Source organism: Desmodus rotundus, chromosome 7 (assembly GCF_022682495.2).
Source record: "Desmodus rotundus isolate HL8 chromosome 7, HLdesRot8A.1, whole genome shotgun sequence".
Lineage (NCBI taxonomy): Eukaryota > Metazoa > Chordata > Mammalia > Chiroptera > Phyllostomidae > Desmodus > Desmodus rotundus.
The window spans coordinates 113,280,080-113,296,931 of record NC_071393.1 but is presented as its reverse complement, the minus strand read 5'-3'; the positions used below and the strand labels follow the sequence as shown (position 1 = coordinate 113,296,931).

Below are 16,852 nucleotides of genomic sequence, written 5' to 3'. Positions count from 1 at the left end.
GCTGATATCTTCTATGGCTTTATATTCTTCTCATTTCCCCTTTGTTGGCTAGTACTTAGCTGTCAAGGTGTCAGGTAAAAGAGCTAATCTAAAAATTTCAAAAAGCTGAAGGTTTATGTTGATATACTCCTTCAAGGAATATTGGAATCTGCTCAAGACAGTTGTAATGCCAAAGCCTGAGGTCAAGTCGGTGTTTTGGTTCCTGTCATGTGGCACTGTCCATAGGGAAAGGCACAGACCTGGAGCTACGGCAGCATCCTTACAAGTTATCCCATCCATGGCCCCTTGCACTCTTGATCTGAGGCGGTACACGTGGAGAGAGACAGGAGTGGCAGGAAGGTAGGACAGGATTATTCTTGTTTGAGTCTTCGTTAACACCCCTTTCTTGTGTTGAAAGTGGGACTCTAAAGGGGCCAGCTGGGCTATTTGGAATGTAATAATGAGTATATGGCCAGAAATGTTCAGAAGAAATCCATTGCCTGATATAATCTTTTCCCTGTTGGCTCTGGCCAGGAACGCATGCCATGCCCATTGGCAGGAATTCTGAGCCAGGATGGGGGAAAAATCTCAGAAGCCAAAATTCCATCCTGCTCCCTGTTGGAACTTTAAGGAATGCCTCCCCTGTTCCTAGCACCTCTCCCATCACTTCTCTGTGGCCCCAGCAACATCTCTCCTGTTCCCACGGCCCCTCCCACCATCCCTCTATGACACCAGAGCAACCATCACGACACCAGCTATCTCTGGGGACAAGCTAGTTAACAGGCACAGGGGTAGCAGAAAAAGGGCTTCTGTGGCTTCTCTGTGGCAGCACTGTCCGGGATAGCAAAGTGTTGGAAATAACCTGGGTGTCCCTCAGTAGGAAATTGGTAAAATAAATAACAGGACATCGGTATAATGGAACATGACACAGACATTAAAATCATGCTGTAGGAAAATTTATAATAACACTGAAAAATATTTTCCGTGAAAAATATTGGTGGAAAAAGTGAAGCTTGTAAAAGTTTGTGCAGTATGACCCGAATCTTGTGGGAAATATGAGTGTGTGTGTCTGTGAAGAATTTGTAATAGCAGGCATCCGAATTCCTCTTAAGAGAAGAAATGGCCTTATTTTTAGAGCGTCCTCATCAACTGCTTTGAGATCAGTCGGAGGAAAATTAGGTAGATGAAAAGATGGCCAAACTGCCCTGCAGGTGAGATGGCAGGAATCTGAGAGGAGCAGCACCTGGGAGGTGCAGAGGGGCTGGAGCGGGGAAAAGCCTGGGGGAGGCACAGTAGGTAGGTCGGTGGGTCGCTGGAACCTGCCAAAGAGGGTGAGAAGTCAATAAGAAATTCCTGTTAGTCTAATGGTCAAAGGAGTTTTGGGAAGAAGAACTTCGAATATTTGGTTTTGAGATGTAAACACCTTCTGTATCCTGTAACCTTCAGTCCAATCAGGTAGGACTCTACAGCCCAAGGATGTGGTGCCAGCGGACATGAAAGGGAAGAGGGACAGTGGGAAGCAGAACTGGCCCTTGGTTGACACCCAGGTGGAGCAAGCAGCATCTTGTGGGGGCAAAGGGGGCAAAAAGGAGACTGGGGTTCCCAGCACGTGTGAGACAAACCCTCTACTTTTATAAATAAACTGGAGAAAGGTAGACCTTGAAGTGGGCTGGCCGATGTTTGGTTTACATGCACGTAGGAGGAAGATGGGAAGGAAATAACCCCAGACAGGAAAGAGTGGGCATCTTGGGATGGGGGATGACAAGTTGAGTTTTATTTTCTTCTTTGAATTTCATTTATTTTCAATTACCTTCTGCGATTACAATGTTTTACTTCTGTAATTAGAAAACTATTTTTAAAAGTCACCCCTGCCCACCCTGGCCAGGTAGCTCAGTTGGTTAGAGCATCATCCCAATACACCAAGGTTGTGCATTGGAAGCCCAGTCAGGGCGCCAGGGCACATACAAGAATCAACCAGTGAATGCATAAATAAGTGGACCAGCAAATCGATGTTTCTCTCTTTCTCTTTCTCTTTCTCTTTCTCTCTCTCTCCCTCCCTCCCACCTTCCCTTCCTTTCTCTCTCTAAAATCAGTTATAAAAAAATCACCCCTGCCCATTATGTCTTCAAAGAGAACAGGGAGGAGAGGTGAGGAAATGCCTCTGAAGGTTTCCTGAGCAGAAAGCACAGCCTGTTCACATGGGGCACTGCCCTGGGGAAACCCAGGCTCAAGAAAGGACGCTGCGAAGCATGGAGGAAGAGCCCCTGGAAGGGGGCATTAAAAGGAGGATCCTAGGGACACACTTGCTAGTGCTTCCACGTGCAGGACCTCTGGTCCCGCCAGGGGCTTTCCTCATTTGACCCCAAGAAGGAGCTCTGTAAGCTGGCGCGGGCACAGGAGGGCAGGCAGAGCCAGCCCGGCAGCCTCTCCCACCCAGTCTCCCTTTCACGGAGGCTTGACTTCCTCCGTTGCCCTCTCACCCTTGCATTCTCACCAGTGAGCCTCTTGCTCGTTAGGCTCCCCAGGGAACTCAATTGATCACTTCCCGGCAAATGCTTATTCCCTGCTCTCAGACTCTGAACTGGCCTGACTTGCGAGAGAGCCTGAGGTTCTTCACTGCTGCTCGTTCAGTTCCAAGAAGAGGTCAGACAGCCCTGGGGGCAGCGGAGGGAAGGTGGCAGGGAGCAGATGCTGTCTAACTGAGGCTGACTCACTTGCACCGTCTCAGGCCAGACATGTGTCTGCCTAGAACCCAGCAGTTTCTAAGTGTTTCCTGGACCGGCCTGTATCCTGAGAAGCTGGAAGTAGGCACAGACCCCTGGGCCAAGAGCTTTTGGTTATGCTGGAGCTCAGCTGCCCATCAGGGGAAGCCTGTGGGTCAGTCACTTGTTCTCTCAGCCTTTTGGGCCCAGGAATGTACCAGGTAGGAAATACCCACACGGAAAGCTTGTTGGTGCACACCTTGTTCACCACCCCTATCCTGTAGCCACTTAGGGAGCTGAAACTTCCAGGAGCCCTCTTTTGCCCTCCTCTGTGTGCTCACTTGCTTCCCATATGCTCCCCTAACTTCCTTTGCTAAGTCCTTTTCTCCTCATCTTTCACATGCTTTCCTGCCGCAGGTCCTACTGCAGCAGGAGTCACATTCACATGTAACCGTCATTTATTAAGCATCTGTTATGTGCCAGGAGCTCTGCTAGGCATGTGTACACGCATGATTTAATGTCACTCACCATCACAATCCGTGTGGTACATGTTATTACTTCTGTGCCATAACGGAAACAGACGCTCGTAGGGGTTGGGACCTGTCCGAGGTTAATGAGGGAGTTGATGGGAAGTCAGGATTCAAACCCAAATCCTCTTATGCGAAGCAAAGTTCTTTGCCATCAGGCCACATTGCCCCACAGGGTTCCTCGGTCTAGGTCTGCTGCCTGTCTGTTCCTGTGTCCTCTCTCTTCCCTCCTGTGCTCACTGGCACACGCGGGGATACAGTCCTCTCCTCTTATAGACATCAGGGGAGAGTCCGCACAAGTTCCCGAGACTGAGTGGCCTCCACAACAAGGAGGTGCAGGTCCATTTGAGAAAGGAGCTGAGTTCTGACTCAGCCTGAGCAATAGGCCCAGAATCACATCCCTAAAATGCTCATCCTCAGCGATCTCCAACCTTGGGCCAAGGGTGGCAACTCTTTGAGATGCTATAATTGAGCCAGCAACTGTTCCCTGAACCTCTTGGTCCTGCCAGTCCATTTTGTAAAAGCTTTTTTTTTCTGCCACCAGCTTTCTTGGTCTAATGTAGCCAGTCTTACCAGGTTTCTGATGGCGAATGACTAGCTGCTCACAATTGGAGTCTGAATTTTGGAATAATCTGGGAAGAGATAGCAGCAATAGGTAATATTTGGTATCTGATGCCATTAATTTAAATTCTGGGACCCAGATAATGTGTATAGGCTCCCTCACCCTGCGCCGGTACCTCTCAGAGACCCTCTGTCTGCCTCTATCACCCTAGGAGGCTGACACCTTATTTTGGTCTACCTTCACATTTGCAAGGGTTGCCTTGGAAATCTTAGTTGAGATCTTGTAATGATTATTTGTCAGCACATACCAGTAAACTGGAATAAACATAATTTTTAATGCCATTCTGGATATTACCTGTGCCTTGTCTATCCTAGTCTGATAGTAACGCCAAAGATGTTGAGCAAAATTATCCCAAACTTTCTCTTAACATCCCATGATAGGACTCACCCCCCTTTCTGCAGTGGCCACCACCCCAATCCACACATAGGGCTAGACCCTGGCAGCTGGGTCCTGTTTCCTTCCCAAATCTGGCTGCTACCAGAGGGGAGGGGCCTGGACGACCTTCCGAACCCTAGACAGTTTAACTCTTCTAAAGGGAGACTTGCAGGGTATCTGACCCGACACGCACTGTTTACATACGGGGAACGGAAGCTGGGAGCGATGGGACTTGTCCAGAGTCACAGAGCAGGTTAGCAGCAGACTCTGAGCTGGAACCCTGGTTCCACTGCCCATGCCATGTTTTGAAGAGAACAGAAAGGATTTAGATTTGGCCTGTGGAGAGCCATGGCGAGCGTCCAGTAAAGATTCTACGAATGAGTGAGTTTCCTTCTGATGCTCTCTGGCTGCTGTGTCTGAGCCACCAATGGGCAGGATTCCCTAGGCTCAGGGGCCAACAAGAATCCTGGATGTTGAGCACCCACCCTGAACCTTCACTAACAGCAGAGGCATGTGACCAGGGGTCAGGGCCAGGTTACATCACAAGCTCTGACCCAACGATCTTCCCTGACTCACCAGCAGATTCAAGCTGTCACTAATGGGCTACTGAGCCCAGAAGGGCGTCCCCCTACTCTGGGTTACCATGCTGCCAGGATCTAGCCCTGTGTGTGGATTGAGGTGGTGGCCACTGCAGAAAGGGGGGTGACTCCTATTATGGGATGTTAAGAGAAAGCTTGGGATAATTTTGCTTAACATCTTTGGTGTCACTATCAAACAAGGATAGACGAGGTGCAGGTAATATCCAGAATAACATTAAAAATTATGGTTATACCCTGGATGGTGTGGCTCAGTGGATTGAGCTCTGGTCTGCAAAGCAAAGGGTCACTGGTTTGGTTCTCAGTCAGGGCACATGCCTGGGTTTCAGGCCAGGTCCCCAGTGCGGGGGCACATGAGAGGCAACCACACATTGATGTCTTTCTTTCTCCCTCCCTTCCACTCTCTGTAAAAATAAATAAATAAAATCTTTTAAAAATTATGTTTATAAAGTGGGCTTTCTTCAGGAAAATAAAAAGAAAGCGAAAGTAGCCATAATTTCTCTACACAGATAATTCTGTCATCATTTTTCTTAAAACATAAAAGCAATATTGCATATAGTTAGAAAAGTCAAACACTATGAAAGATTTAAAATACAAAGTTAAAAAAGACATGGAGGAAGCTTAAACGCACGTTACTAAATGAAAGAAGCCAGTCTTAAAAGACTGCACACTGTGCGATTCCAACTACATGACATTCTGGAAAAGGCAAAACTATGGAGACAGTGAAAAGAAAAGCCAGTGTTTGCCAGCGGACAGGGGCGGGGAGTGAGCGATGAACAGACGGAGCACAGAGGATTTTTAGGGCAGTAAAGATACTCTATGACACCCCAGTGATGGATACATGTCACATGTTTTGTCTAAACCTATAGAATTTACAACACAAAAGGAAAGCCTAATGTTAACCATGGGCTTTGAATAATTCCTATGAGTCATTGTAGGTTCATCAATTGTAACAGAAAGTACCACTCTGGTGAGGAATGTTGATAATGCAGGAGGCTATGCATGTGTGGGGACAGGAAGAAAATAAGAAATATCTGCACCTTCTCCTCAACTTTGTTGTGAATCTTAAAATGCTTTAAAACAATGGAATCTTTTAAAATATATTTTATTGATTATGCTATTATAGTTGTCCCATTTTCCCCCCTTTATTCCCCTCCACCCTGCACACCCCCTTCCACCCACATTCCTACCCTTCAGTTCATGTCCATGGGTCATACATATAAGTTCTTTGGCTTCTACATTTCCTATACTATTCTTACCCTCCCCCTGTCTATTTTCTACCTACCATTTATGCTACTTATTCTCTATACCTTTTCCCCCTCTCTCCCAGTCCCACTCCCCCACTGACAACCCTCTGTGTGATCTCCATTTCTGTGATTCTATTCCTGTTCTACTTGTTTGCTTAGTTTGTTTTTGTTTTTTTTAGGTTCGGTTGTTAATAGCTGTGAGTTTGTTGTCATTTTAGTGTTCATATTTTTTATCTTCTTTTTCTTAGATAAGTCCCTTTAACATTTCATATAATAAGGGCTTGGTGATAATGAACTCCTTTAACTTGACCTTATCTGGGAAGCACTTTTATCTGCCCTTGCATTGTAAATGATAGCTTTGCTGGATAGAGCAATCTTGGATGTAGGTCCTTGCTTTTCATGGCTTCAAATAGTTCTTTCCAGCCCCTTCTTGCCTGTAAGGTTTCTTTTGAGAAATCAGCTGACAGTCTTAATGGGAACTCCTTTGTAGGTAACTGTGTCCTTTTCTCTTGCTGCTTTTAAGATTCTTTCCTTATCTTTAATCTTGGCTAATGTAATTATGATATGCCTTGGTGTGTTCCTCCTTGGGTCCAACTTCTTTGGGACTCTCTGAGCTTCCTGGACTTCCTGAAAGTCTATTTTCTTTGCCAGATGGGGAAGTTCTTCATTATTTGTTCAAATAAGTTTTCAATTTCTTGCTCTTCCTCTTCTCCTTCTGGCACCCCTATGATTCGGATGTTGGAATGTTTAAAGATGTCCTGGAGGTTCCTAAGCCTCTCCTCATTTTTTTGAATTCTTGTTTTTTCATTCTGTTCTGGTTGAATGTTTTTTTCTTCCTTCTGCTCCAAACTGTTGATTTGAGTCCAGGTTTCCTTCCCTTCACTGTTGGTTCCCTGTAGATTTTTCTTTATTTCACATAATGCGACCTTCATTGTTGCCTGGGTCTTTTTTATGCTGTCAAAGTATCCATGAGTTCCTGGAGCATCCTGATAACCAGTGTTTTGAACTGTGCATCTGATAGGTTGGCTATCTCTTTGTTGCTTAGTTGTATTTTTTCTGGAGCTTTGATCTGTTCTTTCATTTGGGCCATTTTTTTGGTCTTGGCGTGCATGTTACATAAAGGGGCAGAGCCTTAGGTGTTTACCGAGGTCAGGCAACCCACTGCGCTGCATTGTAACACTGTATGTCAGGGAGGGGTCTGAGAGGGAACAATGGTGCTTGCTCCGCTCTCCGCTGGTTTCAGTCACTTCCCCCACTACCCACAAGCAAAGTGGGCCCTTCTGGTGCTGATTCCCGGGTGGGTGGGCTTGTGCACGCTCTAGGCCCCTGTGGGTCTCTCCAACGAACTCTCCTGTGAGGCTGGGAGTTTCTTCCACTGCTGCCTCAACCCTCACAGGTGTTTTCAGTCAGAGGCTTTGAGACTTTATTTCCCATGCTGGAGCCCTGGGTTGTGCGGTCTGTCTCGCTCTCCAATTGTTCCTTCTGGTTTACCTGCACATGAATGTGGGACCACCCAGTCTGCAAGCCACTGCCTTGCTGCGTCCTCTCTGCCCTGCTGCCTGTCTCTGCCCCTCCTACTGGTATGGATGATTGTATTTTCTTTAACTCCTTGGTTGTCGAACTTCCATACAGTTCAATTTTATGTCAGTTCTGGTTGTTTTTTGTTTTTAAATTTGTTGTTGCCCTTCTTTTGGTTGTGCAAGGAGGCAAAGTGTATCTACCTACGCCTCCATCTTGGCCAGAAGTAAAACAATAGAATCTTAATAATAAAAAAGTTGGTCTCTCTTCTCAATTCTTCTTCCCAGGCCCTTTTTCAAATGAAGTTAACAGCTTTGCTTGTGTGATTTTAGATTTTTATTTATTTATTTTTTGCTGCAAAAGGCTTTATTATTTCCATCTGGTTCAATGCATGGGAGAAAGCACCAGGTTGGTCAAAATCACACTTTTTAAAAAAAATAAAATCCACCTATTTTATTTTTTTAAGATTTTACTTATTTACTTTTAGAAAGAGGGGAAGAGAGGGAGAAAGAAAGGGAGAGAAACATCGATTGGTTGTCTCTTGCACATTTCCAACTGGGGACCTGGCCCCCAGCCAGGCATGTGCCCTGACTGGGAATTGAACCAGCAACCTTTTGGTTCACAAGTTGGCGCTCAATCCACTGAGCCACACCAGCCAGGGCAAAAATCACACTTTTTAAAAAGTTGCAGGGAGAGGCTCAGGTAGAAGCCAGATGCCGGGGGGTTGCAGAGGGCCCCTCAAAGGCCTCTGGGCTCCAAAGGCTCCCAGTCATGCTTAGGGGTGAGCCTTTCAAAAAGACACTAGTGCAACCCAGCCTGGGGGTGACCAGCCTGCAGAGTTTAGTCAGGTGGTCTCCCACCCTCTTGATGAGTTTCACCTCCTCGTCCAGGAAGTGGTTTCCAGGAAGTCACAGACATGAGGGTCTGTGCAGGTAGGACCCAGGCATGGAGATGCAAAAGGGCCTGGTCCAGGTTCTTCTCCATGACCGTGACAGCTTCCCTGGTGCCCTGAGTTTCACCCCACTCATTTGGGAAGAGAATGTGGCCACCACACTGGTTTTGCATCTTTAAGAGACGCTCGGGGCCCTCACGGAAGTGGCCCACTCCCTCCAGAGCCACATCATTGCAGTCAAGATAGAAGCCCAGAGAAGGTCGGTGCAGGACGGCAGCAGAGGCAGGTCGACCAGGCAGCCTTCACCTCAGTGGAATAATTTTGAGGAATTTGGGAGCTCACGGTTGCTCGGCAATAAGGAGGTAAGCTCAAAAAATGGTGCTGGCTGCTCTCGGAGGCTGAGGATGGCTGAGGTGGTTTGGAAAGTGGTGACTGGAGAAGAGGAAGTGGTTGGAGCTGGAAGAAGGGGTGTCCCTGGGTTCCTTCCACCCAAACACCATTGAAGCAAGGGACAGATCCAGGGGACTGCAGCTGGTGGCACTGCTCAGATCGTCTCAAATGCAAACACTGTACTATCATACATGCTTATGCTAGTTTATACAGTTTTATTTTTTTTACAAAGGGAATCCTATTAAACACTGTCCCGCATTTCTGCCTTTTCATATAATAACAGATTTTGGATACTGGCCCACAGCAGCACATACAGAACTACCCCATTCTGTGTAAGGACCACAGTATTCATAAAGAAAGGCATGGAGAATTTTTCCTTTCCTTTCTTTTTCTTTTCTTTTTTTAAAGGAAAGGCAGACTGCCACATGCAGCGTATCATTTGGATGTGTCTGGAGTCTTGGAAGCTTGGCCAGCCTATGTGTCCCTACAAATGGACCCTGAGAGCTTGTTTGGAGGCTCTATCAGGGGAGTGCGGCTAGTCATAAACCCTTGACTGAAAAATGGCCCTCCTTTAGCCGGGGAGGTCTTCCTCCAGTGTGCAGCTATAGGAGGGACACACAAGGAGCAGTGAGGGACGAAGGGGACACTCCTAGCCATCCACATCAGCCTAATCGATCCTGGCGATCAATGGGGTGACAGATGTCGCTGCCAAATTGCTTTCACATCTAGAGAGAATTTTTCTTTTAAGGGCCAGAAAGATCCATTGGGATCTTGGAATCCAACCCTCAGTTTTTATAAATCAGAAAACCATGGCCCAAGAGGTCAAATTCCTTGACCAAAGGCACCCAGCACATTGGAGACAGAACTTATAGTTCAAGTCCCTGTTCACCAAGTCACACTTCCTTTGTGTTAATTAGGAAATTGCTGGTTGGTTTGTTGAAATACTCCGTTTTCATCCCAGCTGCTTGGAGTAGGCACAGCCTGGCGGTGGAAGAGAAGAGACAGAAGGAGAAAACATCCCGGCTTTCCTGTCTGCGCTGTAGCTGAACCCCCTTGCCATGGATGGGCACTTGGTTGTATCTGGCTACAGAAAGTCTGATGTCCCGAAGAGTTTCTAGCTCAGAACTAAGGAGCTTCATAAATCCACGTCAGAAACTCTGCCCAAAATCTACATTCAGAATGTTCTTTCCTTGAAAGCATTTTACAAGTTTCCATTCTCACACCCTTTTCTTTTGAAGATGGTCTTACAAGCCACATTTACAGGCTTAAGATTTATTGGTCAAGGTGCTGCCCAAGGAATGCCCTCAGATCAACAGTGGTTTGGCCAGTCGAATTCTCCCAACCAGATGGCAAGATACTGTCTGAACATCTCAGCATGAAGTGCCTCTTCTTTCCTCTTACTTTGACCGATTCTTAACCCAACAACCCGTCTTCTGGCTATCACGTTATCATTTGTCTCTAGCTCTTGACCTCCTTTTCACCAATGAGTTCTTGCATTTGTAACTGATCTCTCTTTATCCTTGGTTCTTTGGTTCCACACCAATTTCTGTTGAGTACTCTTTGCCTTAGAATCTGCCTCAGAGTCTATATCTAATTTTGCCCACCTTAGTTGTATTCATCCAGTCATCTTCCAGTGTCCCCTTGAGGGCTGGTTTCAAGGATGGGTGACGTACGCAGTCACATAGGATCCATGTACAGAAGGACCCTGTATTTGGCTTAATGCTGTGCTGTTGTCTTCTTAAAATTCTTAACAACTTTATCTTTGAAATTGTGAGTTTTTTAAAATATTTTTTAAATTTATTTTTAGAGAGGGTAAGGGAGGGAGAAAGAGAGGGAGAGAATCATCAATGTGTGGTTGCCTCTCGTGCACCCCTCACTGGGGACCTGGCCTGCAACCCAAGGCATGTGCCCTGACTGGGAATTGAATCCATGACCCTTTGGTTCTCAGGCTGGTGCTCAATCCACTGAGCCACACCAGCTAGGGCTGAAATTGTGTTTTATAAATGAAGTCTGATGGGACAACGGAGCATGACTGTGAGCAGAGGAGATAGGCACACCATCTTTGCAGCCCTACTCTCATAGAGCAATCACGATGCCCCATGAGCACAGAATTCCAATGGATCCATAAGGCATGAAAGTTCAGTAAGACCCAATTCAAGCACAAGGTAAGAGTGTTAGCTCTATAAGCAAGCAGACATGCTGACAGCCCCAAGTGGCTATGCTTTCCATTCAATCCAGAAATTGCTTCAAATAAAGAAAGAAAGCATTAATGTTCTAAGAAACACAAATGATCTAGGAACCCCACTGCATCCTTTCCTACTGTCACTTCCCTCTACTAGCCAGCCACTTTGGCTGAAAATAACGCCATAGAAAGGAAGAGTAGGGTAACCTATAGTTCCTTTTCCTTTTCTTACTCATCAGAAAGCCAAGCTTGGGAGAAAGTGTGTACATAAAGTATGTATATAAAGAAGTGAAATAAAAACAGCTGAGTTTGTTTTGTCAGCGTTTCCACTGTTCTAACAAGAAAAAACTACATATGCATATATAAACTACAAAATGTGAATTGTATAATTTATGTGACTCCATATACAAGTGCTCTAATATTTCCATTTAAAAGTGGTATTGCACCATATAAAGATGAACGTTAAAATTCATGCCAAAAATTAAAAATTTTAATGTTTGGGATTTTGTTTGTTTGTTTAGCAGCTAAGCCCAGGCATTCATCTGAGCACAATTTATCTTTTTTTTTTTTTGAGATTTTATTTTTTTATTTTTAGAGAGAGGGGTAGAGAAAGAGAAAGAGAGGGAGAGAAACATCGATGTGTGAGAGACACATAAATCAGCTGCCTCTCTCAGGCCCCCAACTGGGGATCTGGCCCACAACCCAGGCATGTGCCCTGACTGGGAATCAAACCGGCGAGCTTCTGCCTCACAGGCTGGCACTCAATCCACTGAGCCACACCAGCCAGGGCTAATGTTCTTATACTGACATTAAATAGTAAATAAAAACATCACAACAAGTCAAGAGAGAGAGAGAGAGAACATGAGAGAAAGAAGAAAGCTTTGTCTTCTAAGACCTGTAATGACCATTCTTCCCCGCTTTTGAACAAGGAGCCCCACAGCTGCATTCTGCTCTGGGCCTCACAAATTATGCCACTGGCGCTGGTCCCATGGCTTGAAGTCATGTCTACAAGCACTGACAAAATGGTTCCCACCCAAGGCCTTTTCCCAGTGTGACTTCTCTAGGCCCTGCCCTGGGCTTCAGCTAGGACCCATGAATATTGGCCGCTCCTTTGGAAAAACAAACAAACAAAAAAGTCTCCCAAACATAGCTCTAGGTGGATGGGAAAATGGAGGTAAAATGATGCGGTAAAAGGCTTATCCAAAGTCACAGGGCATGCCATGGATAGAGGCATAAGCTGACTCTCATCTTGCCTTTAGAGCCAATGCCATGGCCTGTCTGCACCCACCTCCACTGGCATTTGAGTCTCAAACATCATTTGAAAATACCAACAAAGTCATTATGTGTTGTAACCTTTTGATCGCACCCCAGCTGGGGCCACCACAGCCCCACAGGAACAGATGTAGAGCATAAGGCTCTGCCCTTCAAGAGGTTCTGCACAGAACATTCCAAGGCCCCAGGGGAGTCCTGGTTTGTTCAAGGTCAAGAGGAGTTGATCAACAGGCCAATATATGCTTCCTCTACAGCCTTGGTAAGGATTGGATTCCTTTATCTCCCCAGGCAAGTCAGAATATCCTTTCTAATCATTGTAGCAAAGTCATTAGAAATTCTTAAGGAACAAGATGCTTCGCATCTCAATTCTATTCTTGATTTTCTTAGGGAATAAAATATGCAAAATCAAGTCCAGGCATCTTGTACCACTGGCAGGTCCCTACTAATCAGAAGAAACCCCAATCCAGAACAGACTACAACAACCACCTGCACTTTGCAAATTGCCTGCCTACCCTTCCTATGGTCCCCTGAAGTCATCCAAGTGGATTTTTTAGACTAACATCTCTTAGCACATTCTAGCTGCATCCTGGCTATTGTCTTGAAGCCTTCCATGCAGAGTACGAGGGTCCACTGAACCTAGGTTTCCGCCCAACACCTCACAACAGCCTTGTTAGTGCTAAGATGCCCTTAGCAACATAGCCTATACCTCCAGGTACTTCTGGGTTCGTCCAAATTCCTTCTAACCCCAAACTTCTTCCTCTATGCACAGCTGTGTACAGGAGGACGGGTCCTTGAGAGAACATCTTCAGACTGCTCCCGCCTGGAGCCTGCTGGGCTGCTCAGCTGGTACTGCAGCCCCAGTGGAAAGGTCGGTTGCCTCTTTGCCAGAATGAATTTGCAGTGCTGTCTGCTTCCTTTTGGCAGACGAGAGAGGGAAAGGATATCTTGTGGGCCACACTGCACTGTTTCGACTCTCACAACAGTAACAGTGATCATCTTTCCTTCCCTTTCCATTAAATAATCATTGTCAATATGCATCTAAAACATTTATGTTGCCATTTAAAATAATCTCCACAGAAATATTTTAATGAGATGTAAAATGCTTCTGACATAATGGTAAATGGAAATACAAGCAGGATACCAGAGAAGTCCTTTGCTTTACAAACAGTTTATAGTTATGTATAGAAAAAGTACAGGAAGAAAATATATCACAATGGACCCCTTTAGGTGGTGGGGTTAAAGGTAATTTTCTATTTTCTTCCTTAAACTTTTTGGTATTTTCTAAAAGACAATACATTTGTATAGGTATGTATTACTTTTATAATCCAGCAAGGAAGGATGCTTTTCTATTTGCTAGGTTTTCTGTAATAGTAGTAACTGATTTTATGCATTGTCCAAAAGAAAACCAACACTTCTACTTCTCTAGCTGACTTCTATGTGGATCCTTTCTCTCAGTTGAATTTTCTATACAGGACACCTATTTTAGCTTTGACAAGACTATTCAGCTTGTAATTACTCTTCTTTTCTTTTTTATGTGATACTTGACAATATTTGGAAATAGCCCTATGAGAACCATGAATCAAAACACTGTATTTTTTTCTCCTGGTAACCAGGGCTGAGAGCTCCCAACAGAATTATCCAAGTGTGAGGCCTCTGGAGCCTACCTGAGACTGGACTCCTAGGAGACGGGAGTCTAGAGGATGCTGGCTTTGTGCGGCAAAGGTGTGATGATAAGAGCATTGATTTTGGAGTTGAGTGGCTCTAGAACTGCAGGGACTTTTTTTTTTTCTCTGCAAAACTATAATCATGTATCTTTTATCAAGTTGTTTTAAAGATTAAAAAAGACAATGTATGTAGGCCTAGCATAGTGCACACAGTAAATTATTAATATTAGCGGTGAGCACTGGAGAAGGCAGAGGAGGGGAAATCTCTCACCACTCAAGTTTTCCAACGTGTGTGTGTGGGGGGTAGGGGCGAAGTGGAGGAGCTGTCCAGATCTTAACGCCACCCTGACTAGGCTGGCCTCACCAAGGACACATCTTTGGTTTCACCATGGAAATATAACCACCACTTCTGGGGTGGCAGATAGGCAGGGCTAGCCACGGGCCAGCAGCCAAAAGCATGGGGTGAGGGGCAACCCTAGAATGTCCATGGATAATACTGAATATAAGAGTCCATTACCACTCTGAAATCACCACATTAGTGATCCAAACTGCCTCTTCCTCCACCCACACCCACTCTGCCCTTTAGCTATTCATCAGGCAGTAATGAGTATGCCAGAGACTTACAGGAAGTAAAGGAAATTATGCTGTACCTTATGAGGGGTCGAAATGTTCCATCTTTGCTACACTACTACTTTATCTATGCTGTTATTACTGCTACTGCTATCAGCACCATTTCTACAACTGCTCCTACTATTACTTTTAAGTTTGTAAACTACAGTTTTTAAAGTGCCTGGGTTTTGCCCGATGAAAAATGATAGTGGCCATGGCATTATGGGAAAGCAGAGGTAGGCTGGCACTAGAAGCCTCAAAGGGAACAGAACAGATCTGCACTTAGGAATAGAGCAGAATTGTCGATATATATATTTTTTCATCCCTCAACTGCCTGGGCCCCCGGACACATTCCCAGCCACACCCAGTCAGGCTCCCAACTCTACTCAGCGCCAGCTGTCCACAGCTAATTCAGGCGATTTCAAGATTAGGGACTAGGAGTGATGAATGGCCTTTTGTTTTTGGGCATGCTCACAGGAGCTGGAGCATGCCCAAATCCCACCAAATGGGGTGGAAGTAGAGGAGAGAATGCTTCTAACATGTAGGTCCATTGTCTGTCAACATCTCTCCCCTTCTCGCAGGATGGCCTTGAGAAAACCCACACTCCTCCTTCTTTATATTTTTTAAAATTTTCCTGTGCCGAAATTGAATGTTGACAAATGGTCAACTTCAATTCCCAAAGTGAACTCTGGAGTGTACACCTCACCTTCTCATCCCAGGGGAAGGGCTCCCGTTCTCCTCCCACCTAGCAGCCAGCTGGTGTGAGGACCAGCACCGCAGGGAGCGAGAATAAGGCAGGGAGGGGAGCGAGAATGCAGCCCCGCTCTGGCCCAGCTATGAACTAGGCTCCCTTTGCGATCACTCTCTTCGCCTGGCAACCGGGCCCCAACAAAGCTGGGAGAGAAGAATGTGGCATTTTGGAATCCATTTTGCCCAAGATGCTGAAGGCATTTTGGCAAACTGCCCTTTGCTACTGGGGCCAAGTGAACTGGGGAAGGACCTCTCCCATAGGGATGCGGTCAGTTAGGGGGAAGGTGAGGGCCAGCTCTGGCACCAACGGTACCCGCGGGGAGCAGTCACTGGGCATGCAGTGGGCGCGGGTGGCCCACCCTGGCGCTGCTTCCCACATTAGACCCAGGTTCGCTGGGGAGCGATAGTAGGTAACATCGGTCTCTGTCCAGTTATTTATAGGTGAGATTTACGATGGATGCGGGGGAATGGACGTGGGATGACAATGAGTTTGGAAAGGTGCAATGCTAAAAGTCACACTTTCTCCAAAGCGCCCCCACCCCTGTTCTTTCTCCCTGAGCAACGCGGTCCTAGTGGAGCACTGTGCATCGCGGGCGCGCCGCAGGGGGCGGCTGTGACCAGGAGGCCCAGCCACGGAATTGGGACACGCTCCGCAGAACTGGGACCCGCGCTGGGCTGGAGGCAGGGAGGCCCGGGGAGGAGGGGCCGGGCGCCGCACCACCGCGCAGCTCACCTGCCAGGCTGTTGTAGCAGTCGATCTCGATGGCTTCCACGGTCTTGCTCTGCTCCTCCGACAGGCAGCCGGGGTTGGGGGCCCCGGCGGGACAGGCCGCACGCGAGTCCCGCTCCCGTTCCCCGGGGGCCGGCAGCAACCCCTTCAGCTCCAGCAACGCCCGGTGGTATTTTCCAATGGCTTCGCGGAATTTCTTGTCCTTGTAGCACTGCGACCCTTGGCTCTTGAACTCGTGCGCGCGCTGGATGAACTCGGCAGGCTGGGCCACCGCCCCAGCCTGGCTCCGCGCTGGAGCCCCTCTGCCACCGCCCGGGGCGCACAGTGGCGGCTGCGGCCGCTGCCCCTCGCCAGCCACCGGCAGGCTCGGGTTCCCCTTGGTCCCGGCCACCGTGCCCTTCCTCTCCATTCGGCTGCCGCCTGGCGCCCCGCGCACGCCGCGATCCGCCCGCCGCCGCGCCCTCCCGGGTTTAAAAGCGGCGGGCGCCTGCCCGGCGTCTGGCGAGCTCGGCCGCGGCGGTGACACCCCGCGGCGGTCTGTCGCCCCGCACTCCCATTCTCCTCGCCAGCTGCGGGAGGCTGCTCGGTCTCTCCTCCTCCTCCGATTGCCTTCCCCTCCTTCTCTCCCTCCCTCCCCCACTCCGCGCCGCCCGCCCTCCTCTTCGCCCTCCTTCCCTCCCGCAACCTGCAGGGGGGTGGGATGGGCCCTCCCGCGCTCGGGGCCAGCGGAGTGGGGGACCGAGGGCCCAATTGGGGTGGTGGGGATGGTCCCTGACCCGGAAGAAGCTTGGCTCGCC

At 47.5% G+C, this 16,852-nt stretch overlaps 1 protein-coding gene across 1 annotated transcript in view; it reads right to left on the bottom strand.

Moving 5' to 3' along the window:
- Nucleotides 1-16,659, bottom strand: part of TTC9 (tetratricopeptide repeat domain 9) — a 31,863-nt gene extending 15,204 nt beyond the window's left edge. Inside the window, exon 1 of the mRNA XM_053928469.1 lies at nucleotides 16,059-16,659. Within this exon, the coding sequence (XP_053784444.1) occupies nucleotides 16,059-16,464 (406 nt within the window). The 5' untranslated portion in view covers nucleotides 16,465-16,659. The remainder of the gene's footprint in view (nucleotides 1-16,058) is intronic.
- Nucleotides 16,660-16,852: the final 193 nt, after the last annotated feature.